Source organism: Tachysurus fulvidraco, chromosome 15 (assembly GCF_022655615.1).
Source record: "Tachysurus fulvidraco isolate hzauxx_2018 chromosome 15, HZAU_PFXX_2.0, whole genome shotgun sequence".
Taxonomy (NCBI): Eukaryota; Metazoa; Chordata; class Actinopteri; order Siluriformes; family Bagridae; genus Tachysurus; species Tachysurus fulvidraco.
Window position 1 is genome coordinate 4,353,888 of NC_062532.1, and position 21,719 is coordinate 4,375,606.

The 21,719-nt window shown below is 37.7% G+C and overlaps 2 gene segments (V, D, J or C); both read right to left on the bottom strand.

Moving 5' to 3' along the window:
• Nucleotides 1–14,393: 14,393 nt before the first annotated feature.
• Nucleotides 14,394–15,165, bottom strand: LOC113640803. The segment is given in 2 exon segments: nucleotides 14,394–14,961; nucleotides 15,049–15,165. Coding segments are annotated over 2 exon segments (546 nt in total).
• Nucleotides 15,166–17,241: 2,076 nt separating this feature from the next.
• LOC125138782 lies at nucleotides 17,242–17,849 on the bottom strand (the record flags this gene model as incomplete). The annotated part of the segment is given in 2 exon segments: nucleotides 17,242–17,591; nucleotides 17,675–17,849. Coding segments are annotated over 2 exon segments (393 nt in total), but the record flags the coding sequence as incomplete, so codon positions are not given.
• Nucleotides 17,850–21,719: the final 3,870 nt, after the last annotated feature.

Sequence of the window (21,719 nt, forward strand, 5' to 3'; positions counted from 1 at the left end):
GGTGTGTGTTGTTTGGACTGGAGTCTTCTCTGTTCTCCAAAGTTTAACAGACACCATCACATCATATAAATAGAGTGAGATCCAGCTCTGACACTTGGATTTGTTTATCTGCTGATGATGGGAGGGGAAAGTATCTGAAATGTATTTAAATCATGAGGAGGAGATTCATCTGATGGAGGATGTGTGGGTTTATAAAGTCAACTATTTTATAAATATCGTGAACATAAGAAATGGTTGGAGTTTTTCTTTTTGAACTGTTTGTATTTACGAATGATAAGTAGTTCATGCTAATAAGCATATTATAGAAGACATAAAACACTCGTTTGTGTGATGTTATGTCATGTTAAATAGAAAGTACACACTACTGAACTCTATGGTAATTCAAATTTTTGAGAAATGACCTTATAACACTTTCCAGATTGATAGACAGATTCTCTAAGATAACTGCTTCTGTTTTTATAGAGATATTATAAGTCACATTTGCTAGTGATCAATTATTCAATGGTATTTTATTAGCAACACCTGGCTGCTACTTACCCTCTTAATTCCTGTGGAAGCAGTGAGGATGTACTTAGTTTTTTAAACATGGCTTCTACACATTAGCTTCATTTTTATTAAATAAATAATGAAATGGTGTAAAATGCCATGTATTCTTGTTCATCTGAGATTTTATTATCTAATTTGAAGACCAGCTAAAGACTAGGTAATTTTTTATTATATCTTAGATCCCAAATTCAAGAGGGTGCACTTTCTTTTTCACATGACTGCAAATATGTTAAAATGCAAATTAATAATTTCTAAGTATAAATGTCCAAACAGTGTTCATAACAGCCCAGTAAAAATTTCTTTCACCTTAATGGATCTGAAAATGTGGGTTTGTCATGTGTCTATAGTAAGTCTGTGTTTTTGTACTGATGTCTAAGGGGAAGTATCACTGTGTGTCACGGGCGCAGTAATAAACTGCAGTGTCTTCTGTCCTCATGCTGTTCATCTGCAGATACACCTGCTTCTTACTGTCGTCTCTGGAGATGGTGAAGCGGCCCTTAACAGCGCTGGAGTAATATATGTAAGAATTAGCATTGCTTAAATGCTTGCAACCCATTCCAGCCCTTTTCCAGGCGCCTGTCTGATCCAAGCCAGTCCAAGAGCCACCAAAGTTAAATCCAGATCCTGTGCAGGTCAGTTTATGAGACTGATCAGGTTTGATGGTCACTGGATCAGACTCGATCAGTGTCTGACTGCAGGAATCTGAAATAGAAGAATATTTAAATGTAGAAATTAACATTTAAAACATGTTAATGAATGAAAAATATTTTAATCAATTAACAAAAAATACTAACATTGAATGAAGATTGCTAGAGTAAAGTAACACAAAACTCTGCCTAGTCCCATCTCAAAGAATTAAAATGATTCCTGCTGCTGTAAATGAACACAAACTGCTGCTATGTTGTTGGGCTGAATGTTTCAGCATAAATGGTTCAAACACAGGATTTGGTTTGCATGACACACCCACTAGAGATATAAAAACATCATGTGTTTCAGACAAAACATTGCTGTGTTGAGTGCAGCTCTGCAGCTGTTAATCACACTCACACCCCGTTTCATCTCCATATCAATTTAATGTGGAAAATAATTCAGCTGTTTGTTATTATTAATAATGATATGAACGTGTTGTGATGAACGTAATCAAACCGTGTAACCGAACATGATGTTCATTCTGGTATAGTCTGAAACCCTCTAGAGGCTTTATCTGACGAATCCAGAGAGAAAGAGTTGAGAAGATTCTAGATCAGGTGTTTTTAAATCCTAAAGAAGATTTGTAATCTCTAGTGAGCAGAAGAGAAAGCTGAAATCTAATATCACAACAGCTAGACGCTGAAACTATTCTTTATTCTTCTTCTTCTTTCTTAATCAAAAGTCTAAAATAATCTGCTTCAAGAAATGGAATCAGGAGTGAAGCAGGTGACTCGTCTTCTCTAAATTGCCCCTCGGTGTGAATGAGTGTGTGAATGTGTGGAAAGAAAAAAAAAACAACTTTGACACTTTTTCTTTATAACTTTGAACAAATGTTTTAAACTCATGGTATCTTAAATATGTAACCTAGTGAACCAGCATTAATGTATTCAATGTAGGAGATTTAAGCACTTATGTACGTTGCTCTGGATAAGGGCGTCTGCCAAATGCTGTAAATGTAATGTAATGTAATGTGTAACATGACCAGAATGTACGCTCAGTGTTCCTGGGATGGACTCTGGAGCCTGCACTCTGACCCAATAAAACACTTCCTAATGATGACCGAGTGACTGAATACATTACCCTGATTATTGTCTCGTCATACTGAATGATTATATGATTAGTTACAGTATATATATTCTTACACCTCTAATTCCAGTAGTTTTGTTCTCTATTAATAAGAGCACAGACATTTGTTCTCTTCTGGACTCCTGAACACATAAAACCTGCAGACGCAGACGGGGAAAATGAGCTGCAGTTTATTTACAGTCATTTAAAGAATGGAATATGAACACGTCTGAATCTGAACTTCGTGTGAGCAAGAGGATGTTTTTGTATTATAACAGGGTGAATTTGCATAAACACACTTCAGCTGTTAGATTTCATAGTTTTATGAAGCCTTCTTGAAAACAAGCAGCTGCTGCCCCCTACAGGTGATTTTTAATTCCAGGAGTTTGTAGTAGTGATGCTGCAGTAAACATCTACATTTCAGTTTGATCTCTCATCAGATTCTGTGCTGCTGAACAGACTCTGTGTTTCTAAATTCAGGAAATGAACCATCGACCTGTAGTGTTCCTGCAGCTGGCATCACAATCAGGAGGAATAAAAGCATGAATAGTACAGTATATTGTCCCAACTAGTCATCACAATCATTGTCCTAGAGCTGATTTACCTCCACTCAAATACCTAAATACATCATAATGTAAATGTTGATACATAACATGTGGATTATTGTTATTATTATTATTATTAATAATAGTATTAATATTAATAACTGCTAGAAGAGATTGTTATAAAGAGGAAGATCTGAGTGCTGAGTGTGAATAGATAATGTTGTTTATAATAAAGGTCTCTGGGGTGCAGCTTCCTGCTGAGGGAAAATTTACAGCTCACGATGACGTGCTTGTGTAAGTTTTTGTACAGCTCTGGAGTCTGTTGTGTCAGTGTCACTCTCGTGCACAGTAATAAACTGCCGTGTCTTCTGCTTTCAGACTCTTCACTTCTAGGTACAGCAAGTTTTTATTGGTGTCTTTACTGATGGAGAACTGGCCCTGTAGAGACTGAGTGAATATTGTGCCAGTGTCAGTGTCAATGCGCCCGATCCACTCCAGTCCTTGTCCTGGTTTCTGACGGATCCAGAGCATCCAGTAGGCCCTCTAAATGGGAGTTAAGTTGTGAGAGTTTCTGTGCACTGGTTTTTGGACCTATGAGTAGTATTTCTGTCTTATCGGAGTTTAACAATAGAAAGTTGCAGCTCATCCAGTCTTTTATCTCTCTAAGGCATTGAGTTAATTTGGACACTGTGCCTATTTCATCTGGTTTTGATGAGATATATAACTGTGTGCCATCGGCATAACAATGGAACCTAATCCCATGTCTTCTAATAATGTTCCCTAATGGAAGCATGTATATAGAGAAAAGCAGAGGTCCTAGAACTGATCCTTGAGGGACCCCATAATTAACTGGTAATAAACTGGAGGATTCGCCATTTAATTCTACAAAATGGTATCGATCAGACAGGTAGGATCTAAACCAGCTTAAAGCCTGTCCATGAATACCTGTGTAATTTTGTAAGCGATCTAGAAGAATGTTGTGGTCTATAGTGTCAAATGCAGCACTAAGGTCAAGTAGAACTAATAGTGACATACAGTCTTGGTCCGAAGCTAAGAACAAGTCGTTTGTAACTTTAACAAGTGCAGTTTCTGTGCTATGATGGGGCCTGAAACCTGACTGAAACTCTTCAAGGATGTTGCTCTCCTGTAAGAAGGAGCTCAGTTGAACTGACACAGCCTTTTCAAGTATTTTAGACATAAACGGAAGGTATGAGATAGGTCTGTAATTTGATAGTTCATCAAGATCTAAGTTAGGTTTTTTGATGAGTGGCCTAATAGCTGCCAACTTAAAAGACTTTGGGACGTAACCTAAAGATAACGAGGAGTTAATGATATTAAGAAGAGGCTCACCAGCTTTATGTAACACTTCTTTCAGTAATTTAGTTGGGATGGGGTCTAGTGAACATGTTGTTGATTTAGCTGTAGTAATAAGTTTATCTAACTCTTCCTGTCCTGTACTTGTAAAGCTGTGTAAAGCCTTAGGTGAGATTGTGTCACTGGTTGCTCTCATATGTTGAGCGTCACCTATTTTATTCCTGATACTTTCGATTTTATCAGTGAAGAATCTCATAAAGTCCTCACTACTGAAATGTGATGGAATAGTGTGTTCAGATTTCTGATTTTTTGTTAAACTAGCCACTGTGCTAAATAAAAACCTGGGATTGTTCTGGTTATTTTCTATGAGTTTGCTCAGGTGCTCAGCCCTAGCAGCTTTTAGAGCCTGTCTATAGCTGGACATACTGTACTTATACGCAATTCCAAACACCTCTAATTTAGTTTTTCTCCATTTCCGTTCGAGGTTACGGGTCTCCCTCTTGAGGGTGTGAGTATGACTATTATACCATGGTGCAAGTGTTTTATCTCTAACCTTCTGTAATCTGACTGGGGCAACAGTGTCTAATGTGCTAGTGAATACAGCGTCTATGCTGTTAGTCATTGCATCTAGGTCGTTTGAGTTTGAGGGTACAGTAGGAAGTCCAGACAGAACAGGCAGGTTATTTGTGAATCTGTCTTTGGTGGTCGGAATAATAGTTCTACCGAGTCGATAACGTGGTGAGACATAGTTAGTCTGTTCTGTAGGTAGTGAGTACATTATGAGGTAATGGTCTGTGATGTCATCACTTTGAGGTATGATACCTATATCAGTGACATCTATTCTGTGTGATATTATTAAATCTAGTGTGTGGTTACGTCGATGAGTTGCACTAGTGATGTTTTGTTTGAGCCCAAGTGAGTCTAGTAAGTCCATAAATGTGAGTCCTAAAGCGTCGTTTGTGTCGTCAACATGAATGTTAAAGTCTCCTACAATTAATGCTTTGTCAAAGTTAACCAATTGGACTGAGAGAAAATCTGTGAATTCTCTAAGAAAAACTGTGTAGGGCCCTGGGGGTCTGTACACGGTCGCTATGTAGGAATGTTTACGTGGTGATGGTTTATTTCACACAGACGGCTTTCTCCTGCTCCTGTATTGAGAAGGAGTAAAGCTCAGTGACAGAAAGTAAGGAATAAAACACTTGGGGAGGTTTTGTTACAGAAAAATAATCAACAATGAATCAAAGCAGAGTTTCTGTTATCATCTCAACATGAAGTCTTTTATTCATCACCATTTACAATTTTTCTTCTTAGTGATATAATTATTACAGTGTTTATCATGTGCAGTAATCTTAATTTTTTTTCCATTACGGTTTAAAATCTATATTACAATTGTTTAAAATATGAACTAACTTCAATCTATATATTTATTATTATTTATTTTACATTTTTTGAGACTCTGATAGATCAGTGTTATGTGTTGTTATTGTGAACACTGAATGAGGAGTTTTTGTACAGGGAAGTTGTTTATTCCTCTCACTGTGCGGTTCACGAGCGCAGTAATACACAGCTGTGTCTTCAGTCTGCATGTTCTGTCCTGTTAATGTCACTGTGCTGCTGGACGTGTCTCTGGTAACCTGAAACCTGCTTTTCAGTTTCTCACTGTAGTAAGTTTTAAAGTCATAACCCATAAGTGTGACCCACTCCAGAGCTTTTCCTGCAGGTTGTCGAATCCAAGCTGTCCAATAGCTCGTAACTGAATATGAAATCTTGCACTGGATGGAGAGACTCTGGCCTGGCTGGACTGTCATGGAAGCAGGCTGAGTCAGTTCCTCACCATGCACATCTGTGGAGGAAAACACATGGTGATATCTCACACAATATATGCTGCACCTTTATTCTTCATCTAGTAAATGAATGAATTTGATAAAGCACTCACAAGAAGCAGCTGCCAGCAGGAGCAGTAGAGATGTAGAGAACATGGTGTGTGTTGTTTGGACTGGAGTCTTCTCTGTTCTCCAAAGTTTAACAGACACCATCACATCATATAAATAGAGTGAGATCCAGCTCTGACACTTGGATTTGTTTATCTGCTGATGATGGGAGGAGAATGTATCTGAAATGTATTTAAATCATGAGGAGGAGATTTATCTGATGGAGGAAGTGTGGGTTTCTAAACTCAACTTTCAACAAGATTTTGTATTTGGAACGTTGTCTTTGGAGATGTAAACATGTTTTCTCACAATATTTATGCTTGTTACGACCCCGAGTTACGACGTAGGGAGTTCTTTGAGTCAGCAACTAGTGATGACCAATGTGGATGTGAATGGATGGAATAGACTAACTGGTTCAGTGTGATAATCACTTTAAATTGCCGACAACAGTAATGACATGGGCGGACACAATGCTTGTGCTGAGGTTTTTCTTTACTGTACAAAGTAGTAATTGTATTTACAATAATATATATATACACACACACACACAACACATATATACAAATGGTTTGTGCTTCTACAAAAGTTGGGACTCGGAAGTATACTACGTGGTGAACAATGTATGAGCGCGCTCCTTCTTACCTCTTCCAGCCCCGTACGTAGAACAATATTAAACACGACGAACATAAATCGCACCCGCAAAATACACAGCAGATCACTTTCTAACAATTCTCCAATAACTCTCCAACAACTCGCCAACCAACAACCCAACAATGAGTTGATACGACGTTCGCGCTTTTATGGTGTCCGGTGTCCGTACGCTGCGTCTCCGCCCTGCACCGACCGGTATTGGGTACACCGCATCGCGCTCACGCAGCCAATCCACTGTAACACACACAATTAAAACACAGCAGCAAAATACGTAACAATGCTGTAATTGATCTAAACGATAACTGTAAAATGTCCAAAATACACAGATTATTGTAGTTAAATATGAAACAGTTTTGCAGAATCCCAATAATCAAATATCTGTCCGGTGAAACTTTCACATGGACCAACAATGAAAATAAAGAAAGTAGGAATTCAGAATTGGAGCATTTTTATCAGCATGGTATAAAAGAGAGAACACACTCAGATACAGAATCTGAGAGAAGTATAGAGAGAAAGAGTTGAGAAGATTCTAGATCAGGTGTTTTTAAATCCTAAAGAAGATTTGTAATCTCTAGTGAGCAGAAGAGAAAGCTGAAATCTAATATCACAACAGCTAGATGCTGAAACTATTCTTTATTCTTCTTCTTCTTTCTTAATCAAAAGTCTAAAATAATCTGCTTCAAGAAATGGAATCAGGAGTGAAGCAGGTGACTCGTCTTCTCTAAATTGCCCCTCGGTGTGAATGAGTGTGTGAATGTGTAACATGACCAGAATGTACGCTCAGTGTTCCTGGGATGGACTCTGGAGCCTGCACTCTGACCCAATAAAACACTTCCTAATGATGACCGAGTGACTGAATACATTACCCTGATTATTGTCTCGTGATACTGAATGATTATGTGATTAGGTACGGTATATATATCCTTACACCTCTAATTCCAGTAGTTTTGTTCTCTATTAATAAGAGCACAGACATTTGTTCTCTTCTGGACTCCTGAACACATAAAACCTGCAGACGCAGACGGGGAAAATAAGCTGCAGTTTATTTACAGAGTCATTTAAAGAACGGAATATGAACATGTCTGAATCTGAACTTCGGGTGAGCAAGAGCATGTTTTTATATTATAACAGGGTGAATTTGCAAAAACACACTTCAGCTGTTAGATTTCATAGTTTCATGAATCCTTCTTGAAAACAAGCAGCTGCTGCCCCCTACAGGTGATTTTTAATTCCAGGAGTTTGTAGTAGTGATGCTGCAGTAAACATCTACATTTCAGTTTGATCTCTCATCAGATTCTGTGCTGCTGAACAGACTCTGTGTTTCTAAATTCAGGAATGAACCATCGACCTGTAGTGTTCCTGCAGCTGGCATCACAATCAGGAGGAATAAATGCATATATAGAGCTGATTTATCTCCAGTCAAATACGTAAATACTCCATGGAGGTGTTCAACCCACAACCACATGCTACTTACTGGATAGATAACTGGATGATAAGGTACTATGTAAATCTCTACAACAGAATTTTTCTCTATCAGGGAAAGAGAACCAAATCAAATCATTTTAAGAAGACACCTCCCTACAAATTTCCTGTTATCGTGTTCATTATTACAGCTAGAAACAGTCCTTCCCTCAACATTTGTCCTGAAACTGTCGAAAATGTAGAAACTTTTCTGTCCTGAAGACTTTCTCATGCTGTAAATAAAGTCACAGCTTTAACCCTGATCTCGCTCTGACACTGGAGACTCCTTCCAACAACACGAAATAAACATTCTCTTTACAGAAATCTTCATCATATCAAACACTCCAGATATTTTATCTTCTAATTAAATGTTCACAAACAATTTGTAATTCAATATCTTCCTAATTGTTTGAGAAGCTTGATGTATGAAGTCTTTGAAATGTAGGGATTAGTAACTCAGTAAAATGTAGTTATTATTTAATTAAAGAAGTGAATTGTGATGAGGTTTTTGTGCAGCACTGCAGCTTGTTGTGTCACTGTGTGTTACACGAGCGCAGTAATACACAGCTGTGTCTTCAGTCTGCATGTTCTGTCCTCTCAGTGTCACCGTGCTGCTGGAGGCATCTTTAGAAATACTGAACTTGCTTTTTAGAGACTCTTTATGATACGTGCCCCCACCCCCCCCAAATGTTGTTTATCCATTCCAGAGTTTTCCCTGCAGGATGTCGAATCCAAGCTGTGGCGTAGCTGCCATCAGTAAGTGAGTAACCGGATACTTTACAGCTGAGGATTAAAGAATCTCCGGGCTTTAACATCACTGAGGTGTCCTGAGTGAGCTCTACTGCACATTCCACATCTGAAAAAAAGACATGTCACAATTCCAGTCAAAAATCTATGTACAGTAGGTTATAACTGCAGGAATTTACTAGCAGCTCTGAGATCATTAGTGAAGTGAAACTCACAGGATGAAGCTGCCAGCAGCAGCAGAACTGGAAGGAACATCATATAACTAAAAGCAGTGCTAAACTCTCCAGAGCCCACAGTGACCGTGGCTGATATTTCTCTATATGTAGCTGTAAGGGGAACATTTTACATATTCATTTGCATATTGTTTTGCTGGTCTTCTACAGGTGTCAATAATCACAGTGAAAAATGTTCCCTGGTGTTTAAATTAGTTTGTATTTATTTAACACTGAATCTGTAAGTTACATTTAGTATGTAAATGACTTTCATCCTCTGATTTTAAACTGTTTCCTTAGTTTTCACTCTGTCACACTGTGAAAATGTTGGTTTGTCATGTGACTGTAGTAAGTCTGTGTTTTTGTACTGATGTCTAGCTTCCTGTGAGACTAAATGTGTGTTTCATGCTGTCAGCTTCATCACTGCTCTTTACTCATTACTTCTGGTGTCTTTTTAGTCCATCACTGTGGATCACTGTAACATCCAGAAGAACATTCTCCTCTACTTATTCCAGACAAATATATTTTTGACACTACCAACTGCATAAGGTGATCACTTTCTAAAAAACACACTTACAAATTTGCAGTCTGTGAATATTATACTTATAATCAATTACAATATAAATAATAAGTACGTCACTTTCCGTTGTACATCAGATCAGCTCTCAGATAGCAAGCTTTTTCTTATGCCTGTAAAGTAATAGTGATGATACTGAGAGCTTACACATTACAGAGGACACACAAAGAATTCAACATTATGAAGTCCGGTAAAAAGAGTGAAATGGTGAAAGGAATCACAATATACAGATTTATCATTTCCTACAATTATGAATAAGTCAATCCCACTGGACAAGGAACAATGATTCCCTGGACTGCAGGACAGTAATGTGGTCATTATCAATATAAATCATAATTCAATTATAATGTGATGTAGATATGACAAGGTTTATTCAGTAGATTTGAAAAGTACACATTAAACATGTAATTGTAGTTTAAAATTTAGCACTACAATCTCATCTAATCATCTTACAGACTGCTAGCTGGTGTTGTCGTCTATCTTTTCTGAGAAACTAAGAAGGTGAAACATTGAAGAAAGTCACTGTTTCTGTCTCTAACAGTCTTCTATACTGAATGTTTTTGTACAGCGTCTTCATTGATCTGTCTCACTGTGATTTAAGAGCACAGTAATAGACAGCTGTATCTTCTGTCTTAAAGTTTTGCCCATGAAATATCACAGTGTTGCTGGATGTGTCTGGGGACGGATCTCTTTCTTTAGTAAATCGTTGCTGCCAGTATCACTGGAGCTACAGTACCAGCTGATTCATTTCAGTGCATCTACCTGTTGTCATATCCAGTTAGTACTGTCTAGTGGGTGAGTTTCCAATGATCTTACAGGGACTGAAACCAGCATGACTTCAGGTTGGACCAGTTCAACAATTATGCCATTATTCAGGTGCATTCTATCAACAGCAAAACATTAGTTACTTACAGCACTATTTACTTACTATGTGGTTGATCAAATGGTGTGGATTATTCAGTCTGGAGCTGTAATGTCTTGGCTTTTTAAGAATGGTGTCATTAGTGTTTATGACTTTAATGAAAATCCCGGGAGAACATATTTATAACACACTGTCAGTCATTAGATTTTCAACTTGTTGGTTAGATCTTGTGAATAAAGAAAGAGCGACCATCACAGGCCTTAAAGCTTAAAGAAAAACATAATGTGCAATCATTTCGAATGTGTTTGAAGTTCAAATATACAGGATACAGATAAGGACCAAAGGTCGAGTAAACCTTTACTGTTGGTCTGTTAGTAAAATTGTAAAATTATATGTATTACAAATGTCTGTAATCATTTATTATTTCCTTTCAGAATATATGAAGCGTGATGGAAAATAAAAATAGATGTGTGTGGTGGTCGGGGAAATCTCATCAGATGCAGGTGGCGGAGAATTTTTTTTCAGTGTTCTTGGAGTTTTTGTACAGGGATGGTGTTTATTCGTCTCATTGTGGTTACGAGCGCAGTAATACACAGCTGTGTCTTCAGTCTGCATGTTCTGTCCTGTTAATGTCACTGTGCTGCTGGACGTGTCTCTGGAAGCCTGATACCGGCTTTTCAGTTTCTCACTGTAGTAAGTGTTACCATCACCACATATCTGTCCGATCCATTCCAGAGTTTTTCCTGCAGGTTGTCGTATCCAGTTCGTACAGTAGCTGCTATCAGTTAATGAATATCCAGACACTTTACAGGTCAGAGTCAGTGACTGACCAGGAGTTAATACTGTGGATCCGGTCTGGATCAGCTCAACACTGTGAACACCTGTTAAAGAAAAGTTATTTTAATGATGTAAAAGCAAAAAGCTTTAAGGAACCAAAACTGTATTACATGTCAAATGTAAAAACACTTACAGTGTACGGCTGCCAGCAGCAGCAGCAGTAGGGATGTAGAGATCATGGTGTGTGTTGGAGCAGAAGAAGTAAAAGCTCTTGGTCTTTGTTGCTTAAATCTACAACAGGGAAGGACATTTGCATAGAGACTCTCCTTATCTTAGGGTCAAAATGGGATGGATTCTTATATTTATTTATATATATGTATGTATGTATGTATGTAAATATATATATATATGTAAATATAAATGAGAACCTTCTAACCTTCTAATCTTTTAAACATGTCTATTTTTTATAGATATCTTTCACTGCAGCTTGAGTTTATGTTTGAACCAATAAGTAAGTAAGTCAGTAAGTAAGTCACCTTTATTGTCACATCACCACAACACATGTGCCATGGTGAGTGAAATTCTTGGGAGTGTGATCCAGAAATTGCAGAACCATTTACATACAGTAGTTAAGAAACAGAAATTAAGAACAGTTTACATACAGGTGAAAAATGTGCAAAATGCTCATTACCTGGTGAAATGTGCAAATGTGGAAAAGATGCAATGTGCTCATACATAGTCAGTACACACAGTGTACTACTAGACATATTTACAATGCACTACACATTATATAATGTATATAATGCACTACACATTATATACAATTGTGGCTGGCAGTTCGCATGACCCTTTTCAGGGCTTTACGGTTGCCAGCGGTGCTGTTTCCAAACCAGGCAGTGATGCAGCCCGTCAGGATGCTCTCTGTAGTGCAGGTATAGAATGTTCTGAGGATGCTGGGGCTCATTCCAAACTTCCTCAGCCATCTCAGGAAGAAGAGGCGTTGGTGTGCCTTCTTCAGTACTGCGTCAGTGTGTATGGCCCAGGTGAGATCCTCACTGATATTAACACCCAGAAACTTGAAGCTGCTCACCCACTCCACAGGTGTCTTGTTGATGGTGATGGGTCTGTGTTCTCTGCTCTGTCTCCTGAAATCAACCACCAGCTCCTTGGTCTTGTCAAGGTTGAGAAAGAGGTGGTTCTCCTGACACCATGTAGTCAGGATGCTCACCTCTTCACTGTAGGCCATCTCATCGTAGTCGGTGATCAGGCCTTTCACTGTTGTATTATCAGCGAATTTGACGATGACGTTGGAGCTGTGTGTGGCTGTAAGAAGCTTAAGGCAAGTGTTAATGAGTAAGTTTATACACTATCAGGTGTTTTCAAGTAAATTTATAATAAGAAAACTCACAAAAATTATTATTCATTTAGAACAGGACCCTTTTATTTCTGTTCATTTATCATTTTGTTTAATTTATAACCTTACATTATAACAGCATTATAAAATACATCTTGTCTTGTACTAAGAAACCTCACAACCACAGGAGGATGTAGTTACATAAATTATAGTGTTTTTATTTGTCCAACCTGTGTTTAACAACCCAAATAACTAATCACACATTATGGAAAGAGTGAAAAAGAAGAGAAAATATAGATATTTGTCTGATAATGACTGATACTGAATGAGTCTCATACAGAATGCAGTTTGTGGATTCACTTTTTTTCACTTTATTTGTTGAGCTCTGCTGCCTCCTTCAGTTGTTTCAGTTATTGAACCTCAGACTATGAGAACAGACTGTGTGTTAAACACAACACACTGCTGGAAACATGCTGTATTATTCCTGAATCCACTCATTAAACACTGATTCCAACTGCTGGTTAAAAATCCTGTGAAATGAAGGGATTAATAATGGTTCAGAATGAAGACTCTTTCAATAATTTTTTTCTTTTTTATATTTAAAAATGACTTTGTGTGACTGTGTTTTAAAATGCTGCAAACGATTCTGACTTCATTCCAGTGGAAGTAAGTGAAAGTGTGACTGAGATGATTTATTAGTTACACTGAGAGGATGTCTGTAACATGTCTCATAAGGTTTTTGTAAGAGGAATCCACTATTCTGTCTCACTGTGGATCACGAGCGCAGTAATACACAGCTGTGTCTTCAGTCTGCATGTTCTGTCCTCCAATTGTTATTGTGTTAGTAGAAGTGTCTCTGGAGATGCTGAACTTATTTTTCAGTTTCTCACTGTAAGCTGTACCCCCATCACTCCAGATGCGTCCAATCCACTCCAGAGTTTTCCTGCAGGTTGTCGAATCCAAGCTGTATTGTAGCTCGTAACTGAATATGAAACCTTGCACTGGATGGAGAGACTCTGGCCTGGCTGGACTGTCATGGAAGCAGGCTGAGTCAGTTCCTCACCATGCACATCTGTGGAGGAAAACACATGGTGATATCTCACACAATATATGCTGCACCTTTATTCTTCATCTAGTAAATGAATGAATTTGATAAAGCACTCACAAGAAGCAGCTGCCAGCAGGAGCAGTAGAGATGTAGAGAACATGGTGTGTGTTGTTTGGACTGGAGTCTTCTCTGTTCTCCAAAGTTTAACAGACACCATCACATCATATAAATAGAGTGAGATCCAGCTCTGACACTTGGATTTGTTTATCTGCTGATGATGGGAGGAGAATGTATCTGAAACGTATTTATCTCACGAGGAGGATATTCATCTGATGGAGGATCTGTGGGTGTTTTAAGGCAGTGGTCAACAACCCCCGGTCCGTGGACAAAATGGTACCGGGCCGCCCAAGGAACTTTAAATTATTTCCATTTTATTTACTGTGTTGTATTTCTCTCGGGTTTGTGCGACTTTCCATAGACGAGAGTTAAAAAGGCATGTCTAAATACAATTAAATTAAAATTATTCATTTTAATTTAATGTCTACAAATTTCCTGGTTTCTATTATGAGAAGGTGAATATGAACATGGCTGAAGCTGTTAAATCCAAACTTACAGTACAGAGGTACAGATATTATGGGGAACCGAAATGGTGTCACTTCGTCTTTAGAGAGTCTGAATGCTGCAGAAACATTTTTAACAATTCAATAAAACATTACAGTGTTTAAGACAAAATGTTAATGAATTCTTTAATAAACATAGGATATAACAGATAAATGATAACAGGACATGTAACTTGTTCAAAATAAACTCTGTGTTAAAATGTGTGTCTGGTTTTTGTACAGCTGCTTCCTCAGCTCCAGTCACTGTGGCTTGTCGGGCGCAGTAATAAACCGCAGTGTCCTCTGTCCTCAGACTCTTGGCCTCTAAGTACTGTGTGCTTGCTGAGACGTCTTCTGTAAAGGTGAGCTGGTTCTTCACAGACTCTGCATATGTTGCATCATTATTGCCTGTATTCATCCAGCCAAGCCATTCCAGAGCTTTCCCTGGTTTCTGTCTGATCCAGTGTATGTTGTAGCTCGTCATTGAATATCCGTTTATCTTACAGGAGATCTTCACAGTTTCTCCAGGTCTCTTTACCACAGCAGGAGACTGGTCCAGTCTGATCTCATCACTGCTGACACCTAGCAGATAAAACATAACAAAGATCATCATCAACACAGTCAAGATATTCTGAGGGAAGAAATAAACAGTACAGAAGTCTCAGGTACCTTTGGTTAGCATTATAACAAAGATGTAGTACTGAGTGACCTTCAGCCCCATCATCATGCTCTTTGATTCAGACACAAACGTTTGGTGAACAAGAGGCTGTTTTTTTTTTTTATAAAAGGATGAATTTGCATAAACACACTTCAGCTGTTAGATTTCATAGTTTCATGAATCCTTCTCAAAAACAAGCAGCTGCTGCCCCCTACAGGTGCAAATACAGAAGATTATAATGTTCTGTGTGTCAGTAAAAAAAAAAACTTTCACATGGACCAACAATGAAAATGTACATTTTTTTATCAGCAAGGTTTAAAAGAGAGAAAACAGTCAGATACAGTATCAGCAGTAACATAGTAAATCATTTGTTTTAATTAATTAGTTAATTGGGAAATCAATATTAGTCTCAATGATTATGGCACTGAGCTCTTTTTCCAGCTTTGTTAACATTTACTTCCACAGTTCTCAATCTGTGAATTTAATTCAATTCAGTGTATTTGTTTAGCACATTTAACAAAGGACATTGTCTCAGAGCAGCTTTACAAAAGTACCGAAACACTGAATAAAATGTTAAAGTTTAAAATTAATTATTTATCTATTACATTTATCACTAATGAGCAAGTCTGAGGTGACATTGCAAAGAAAAACTCTTTGAGATGATATGAGGAAGAAACCTTGAGAGGAACCAGGTTTAGAAGGAAACCTCATCCTCATTTGGGTGACACTGACAGGAAATAATGATAATTGATTGTCTTTACAACAGTTTATAGTCAGTTTGTCATATTGTAAAATGTAGGCAATTAGATATATTCTGGGAATTAAATAAATATTACATCAGTATAAATGTCTAGACACTGTGGCTTTGTCATGTGTCTGTAGTAAGTCTGTGTTTTTGTACTGATGTCTAAGGGGAAGTATCACTGTGTGGTTCACGGGCGCAGTAATAAACTGCAGTGTCTTCTGTCCTCATGCTGTTCATCTGCAGATACACCTGCATCTTACTGTCGTCTCTGGAGATGGTGAAGCGGCCCTTAACAGTGCTGGAGTAATATATGCTACTACTACTGTACATCCTTGCAACCCATTCCAGCCCTTTTCCAGGCGCCTGTCTGATCCAAGCCATCCAATAGCTACCAAAGTTAAATCCAGATGCTGTGCAGGTCAGTTTATGAGACTGATCAGGTTTGATGATCACTGGATCAGACTCGATCAGTGTCTGACTGCAGGAATCTGCAAGAACACACAAACATAGGTGTTAAAGTAAAAAAAAGGAAGAAAAATAGAAAAATGTTAAATCGTGTCTATATATGAAATAAATAATAATACTAACATTGAATGAAGATTGTTAGAGTAAAGTAACACAAAACTCTGCCTAGTCCCATCTCAAAGAATTAAAATGATTCCTGCTGCTGTAAATGAACACAAACTGCTGCTATGTTGTTGGGCTGAATGTTTCAGCATAAATGGTTCAAACACAGGATTTGGTTTGCATGACACACCCACTAGAGATATAAAAACATCCACAGAGGAACAGACGAGAGGAGAAAAAGCTTCCTGTAAATCTCTGGGTGTGTTTCATGCTGTCAGCTTCATCACTGCTCTTTACTCATTAGATCTCATGTCTTTTTAGTCCATCACTGTGGATCACTGGAACATCCAGAAGAACGTAAAGCTTTCTGATCACTGATTATCACTGAACAACACAAACGTGTCCAGTCCTTCATGATGTTGTCATTTTTTAGCTAATCCTGTTTTTCTGATGATCCATTAATAAAAATCATTTGGTGAGATGATAAAACACTTTGTGTTTCTTTTTTCGTTTTTATTTGTACATTACCAAAAAATACGCAATCGAATTATACAATGTTCATATTTCACATTTAATTACATGGGATTCTTATTAATTATTAGATATAGATTGAGGAGTTTTTGGATGGTTTTTGTTCATTCAGGATGAAGAGTTAAAGCCTGAGTGCTGAGTGTGAATGGATGTTGTTCTTTATAATAAATGTCTTTTGCAGACACATTTCATTTCAACTGGTTATAAAAAGAGACTATTATTCCTAAGTAAATTTTTATTTATTTATTTTATTAATGCCAGTGTTGGTGTCTATGCTGAAATAATTGTAATATGGGCATAAGTTACTCAGTAAAATGTAGTTGTTTTTTAATTAAAGAAGTGAATTGTGATGAGGTTTTTGTGCAGCACTGCAGCTTGTTGTGTCACTGTGAGCTTCACGAGCGCAGTAATACACAGCTGTGTCTTCAGTCTGCATGTTCTGTCCCCGTAAGGTCACAGAGTTACTGGAAGTGTCTTGAGAGACCACAAACTTTTCTTTAAGTGAATCTTTCTTATAAATACCCCCAGTATAATAAATGTTGTTGATCCATTCTAAAGCTTTTCCTGCAGGTTGTCGAATCCAAGCTGTTGCTCGGTGGCTGCTGCCATCAGTGATAGAAGCTCCAGACACTTTACAGGTGATGGTTAAAGTCTCTCCTGGCTTTATAAGCAGTGAGTCTGGCTGGATGAGCTCAGTAGCACAGAACACATCTGTAAAAAGAGAAAAAGAAAAGGTGGACATGTCGAACTGAAAGGATCAGATGAAATAATAAAGCTTCAATGCAAACACTCACAGGGGGCGAGAGCCAGCAGCAGCAGTGGAGCTGAAGCAAACATGTTTGTGTTGAAGGAAGACTAATGAGAAGTGTTTCCTCTCTAGATCAGAACGCTGCTAATATTACAAGAGGAGATGCAGATTTGCATAAACATTACAGAGAGGCTGTGTTGAGTGCAGCTCTGCAGCTGTTAATCACACTCACACCCTGTTTCATCTCCATATCAATTTAATGTGGGAAATAATTCAGCTGTTTGTTATTATTAATAATGATATGAACGTGTTGTGATGTAATTAACGCTTCCTGTGAAGGTCAGATTGAAAAACTATCTATTTCCAGTTCCCTCAAATTAATCCTAATCTCCACCATAATCCATGAAAATGATAATAATTAGATAAACGATCCTTTATGTCGTTATCAGTCATGTGTAGGCTGCACTCTAGAGAATTACATTAACACAGAAATGATTCTCATGTCTGCAAATTTCCTGCTTTCTGTTCTGAGAAGGTGAATATGAACATGGCTGAAGCTGTTAAAGCCAAACTTACAGTACAGAGGTACAGTTAGACTACGGAGTTCACATATCCAACCCATTCCAGAGCTTTCCCTGGTTTCTGTCTGATCCAGTGCATGTTGTACTTAGTCATAACAAAGCCGTGTATCTTACAGGAGATCTTCACAGTTAAAGTTCAGATATTTAATTCATGAAGTTACTGCTACAAACCTGAAGATAATTATTTTCTAATAATCAATGGCACTGATTACTGTGATCACTTTTCCCCTTATACAGCAGCAGTCTGTGAACGGTGACAATTTATTTATTAATTAAAGAAGAATATGGTGAACTCTATTTACGTTTAATGTTACAGTTAATGTTGTTGGAGTTGTCTCTGGTTATTTCCAAACATCCCTCAATGTCTTTGGCGTATATTGTTTTACTGGAATCATGCCAGATGACCCCAATCCATTCTAGAGCTTTTCCAGCTTCTTGTCTGATCCACAATTTCTCACACGTTTACACAAATTCTAATTTGTTGATGTGATTATTATTAGACAAAGACACTACAGTATATAAAGTTCAGGTAAGTGATGTGATCATAATGGTCTTTAGAGATATAATATGGATTTAAATCAACAATATTATCATAAACAAATAACTAGCTTGAAATGTTTTGTGATCATTTCTGGGATATATATATATTTTTTATTTTTTATTTATTTATTTTTTTGTTAGACTCAGATAGATCAGTGTTGTGTCTTGTGAACATTGAAACACGTCTCACTGTAGTTCAAGAGCGCAGTAATACTCAGCTGTGTCTTCAGTCTGCATGTTCTGTCCTGTTAATGTCACTGTGCTGCTGGACGTGTCTCTGGAAATCTGAAACCTGCTTTTCAGTTTCTCACTGTAGTAAGTGTTACCATCACCACATATCTCTCCGATCCATTGCAGAGTTTTTCCTGCAGGTTGTCGTATCCAGTGTATACAGTAGCTGTTATCAGTTAATGAATATCCAGACACTTTACAGGTCAGAGTCAGTGACTGACCAGGAGTTAATACAGTGGATCCGGTCTGGATCAGCTCAACACTGTGAACACCTGTTAAAGAAAAGTTATTTTAATGATGTAAAAGCAAAAAGCTTTAAGGAACCAAAACTGTATTACATGTCAAATGTAAAAACACTTACAGTGTACGGCTGCCAGCAGCAGCAGCAGTAGGGATGTAGAGATCATGGTGTGTGTTGGAGCAGAAGCTAAAGCTCTTGGTCTTTGTTGCTTAAATCTGGCACTAAAACAAATTCCTCACATGTGAAAACATGCCTGGCAATAAAGCTGATTCTGATTCTGATTCTGATTCTGATAAATGAGAAAACTTCCTCATCTTTTAAACATGTCTGTATTTTTTAGAGATATCTATCACTGCAGATTGAGTTTATGTTTGAACCAATAAGAAGCTTAAGGCAGGTGTTAATGAGTAAGTTTATACACTATCAGGTGTTTTCAGGTGAATTTATAACAAGAAAACTTACAGAAATTATTGGTTATTTAGAACAGGAAACTTTATTTACATACATTTATTGCTATATGTAATTTGGAACCTTATTTTATAACAGCATTATTTAGTTTGTTATTATTAATAATGATATGAACGTATCGTGATGTAATTAACGCTTCCTGTGAAGGTTGCAAATCTGATCTATTTCCAGTTCCCTCAGATTAATCTGAATCTTTCTCTGGTTTCTGTTGGATCCAGTGCATGAGGTTCATGGAGAAGTACAGTAGGAGACAGAGACATACATGCAAATTTCTCATATTATATTTTAATCTTGAGCACCATCCTCTTTCATTCACATTCACAGAAGAGGACTTGTAGTCTCTGCTCACTTTATTCAACAATTTGGAATTTTCCCTACTCCATACACACCTGATTGAACTGTTATTGTATACATTTATATAGTCTCCAGCTTCTTACTGTCAATCAGTATGATTTTCTCCTTCTATCTATAATATTTAGAAAGCAGCACATCCTATTATTGTCATATATTGTACATATATTGTACTTATTACACTTATTACAGACCTATATATGAAATGACCACAACTGCATGATTCAAAGACTATTTATAAAATATGTAGAATTTTGCAGTCTGGTTAACTGCGTAACAAATATTACAAAACTGATACACCATGAATAGTAAGTACATCACTTTCCTGTGTTCATCACATCACATGTTAGATAGCAGCACTTTTCTTGTGCATGTAAAGTAATAGTGAACATAAGCATTGCCCCCCTTTTGCAGCTTTTTCGCCTACATGACCTACCCAACAAAAAGTGGTACAGCTCCCACATACTTTGACACACAGAGGATTTCTCATTTGAAAGAAGAGATTCTCTAGTTTCAGAGTAGTTGCAGTAACTAGTTGCAGATTGATTCTAGGCCTTACAGGTACAAAGTTACAGGGGTTTGAATGCAGGTTTTCATTTCCGCCTGGGTTGTTTACCTGATAAACTGATTAATCTTATTTTTCTGGAACATGTTAGGGACCAAATAACAGCTCATAGAGTCATTTTCACCAAAAAAAATTCAAGTCAAAAGACCCAAAAATGGATTTTATATGAATATTTTTCTACAGACATGGTCGTCTGGTGCAGCGTTTTTGTGTACTTGTTTACTATATAACTTTGAAATAAAAGACTGCAGGCTCAGTCTGAAAGGCCATAAACAAGCCTAGACTCTCTCTCTATCACTCTGGTGTGAAAACAGGCCTGTAACTTGACACCCTGAGCTGTGAGAGGGACAAAAGGTCAGGGATTACGCAAGAATTCTTCTGCGCATCCAGTTCACGCAGACACAGTCAAAGAATGTAAGGCATGCCGCATACCGTTGGAATCGTCTGCTTATTGGCTAAACGGCTGTATAGGTCCCAGCCCATTTCATTGCTATTGGAAGGAGTAATTGTCAGTCAAAGGCGGGTTCCCAAAAATGATGTCATGCCACCATTGGCTTCTCAGCCGTCTATCTCTGCCATACAAGCACCGATTGGCTCAAATGAGGGCTTATTTGATTCGTTAGGACCTGGGCTATAAATATGACGTAGACTTTGAATTTTTGAATATCCCAATTAGGAGTTAGAGCGGCAAAACGAGATGATGGCGCACTTCTGTTTCCAGTTTTCAGAACACTAACGGAATATTTGCGGCGCGACCAGAGCGTTTTGGATTAAAAGGCTTACAGATTTCAATTCCTTGGACCTGTGTGGATTTTTGTGGATTATTTGTGTTGGAATATATTACCCCAGTGAAGAAAGAGACGCGTCTAAATGTAAGGGAAAAACCGGTCTAGCGCCACCTAGGTCAGTTTTGTCCAAATTTTTTTTCTAATTGTATGAAGGCTGTGAATCATATTGTGCTTTGTGTGTGGGCTTAAAAAATTATTGAGAGTATAAACTTTACTAGGTAAATAGGTTTTTTCGTGTTTTTGGAGGATTTGATGCTTTAAAGTTGAATTGAAGCTTGTTTCTTGGTCATCCCCTAGTGGTCACTTTGACTTTCCTTCTCTTTTTT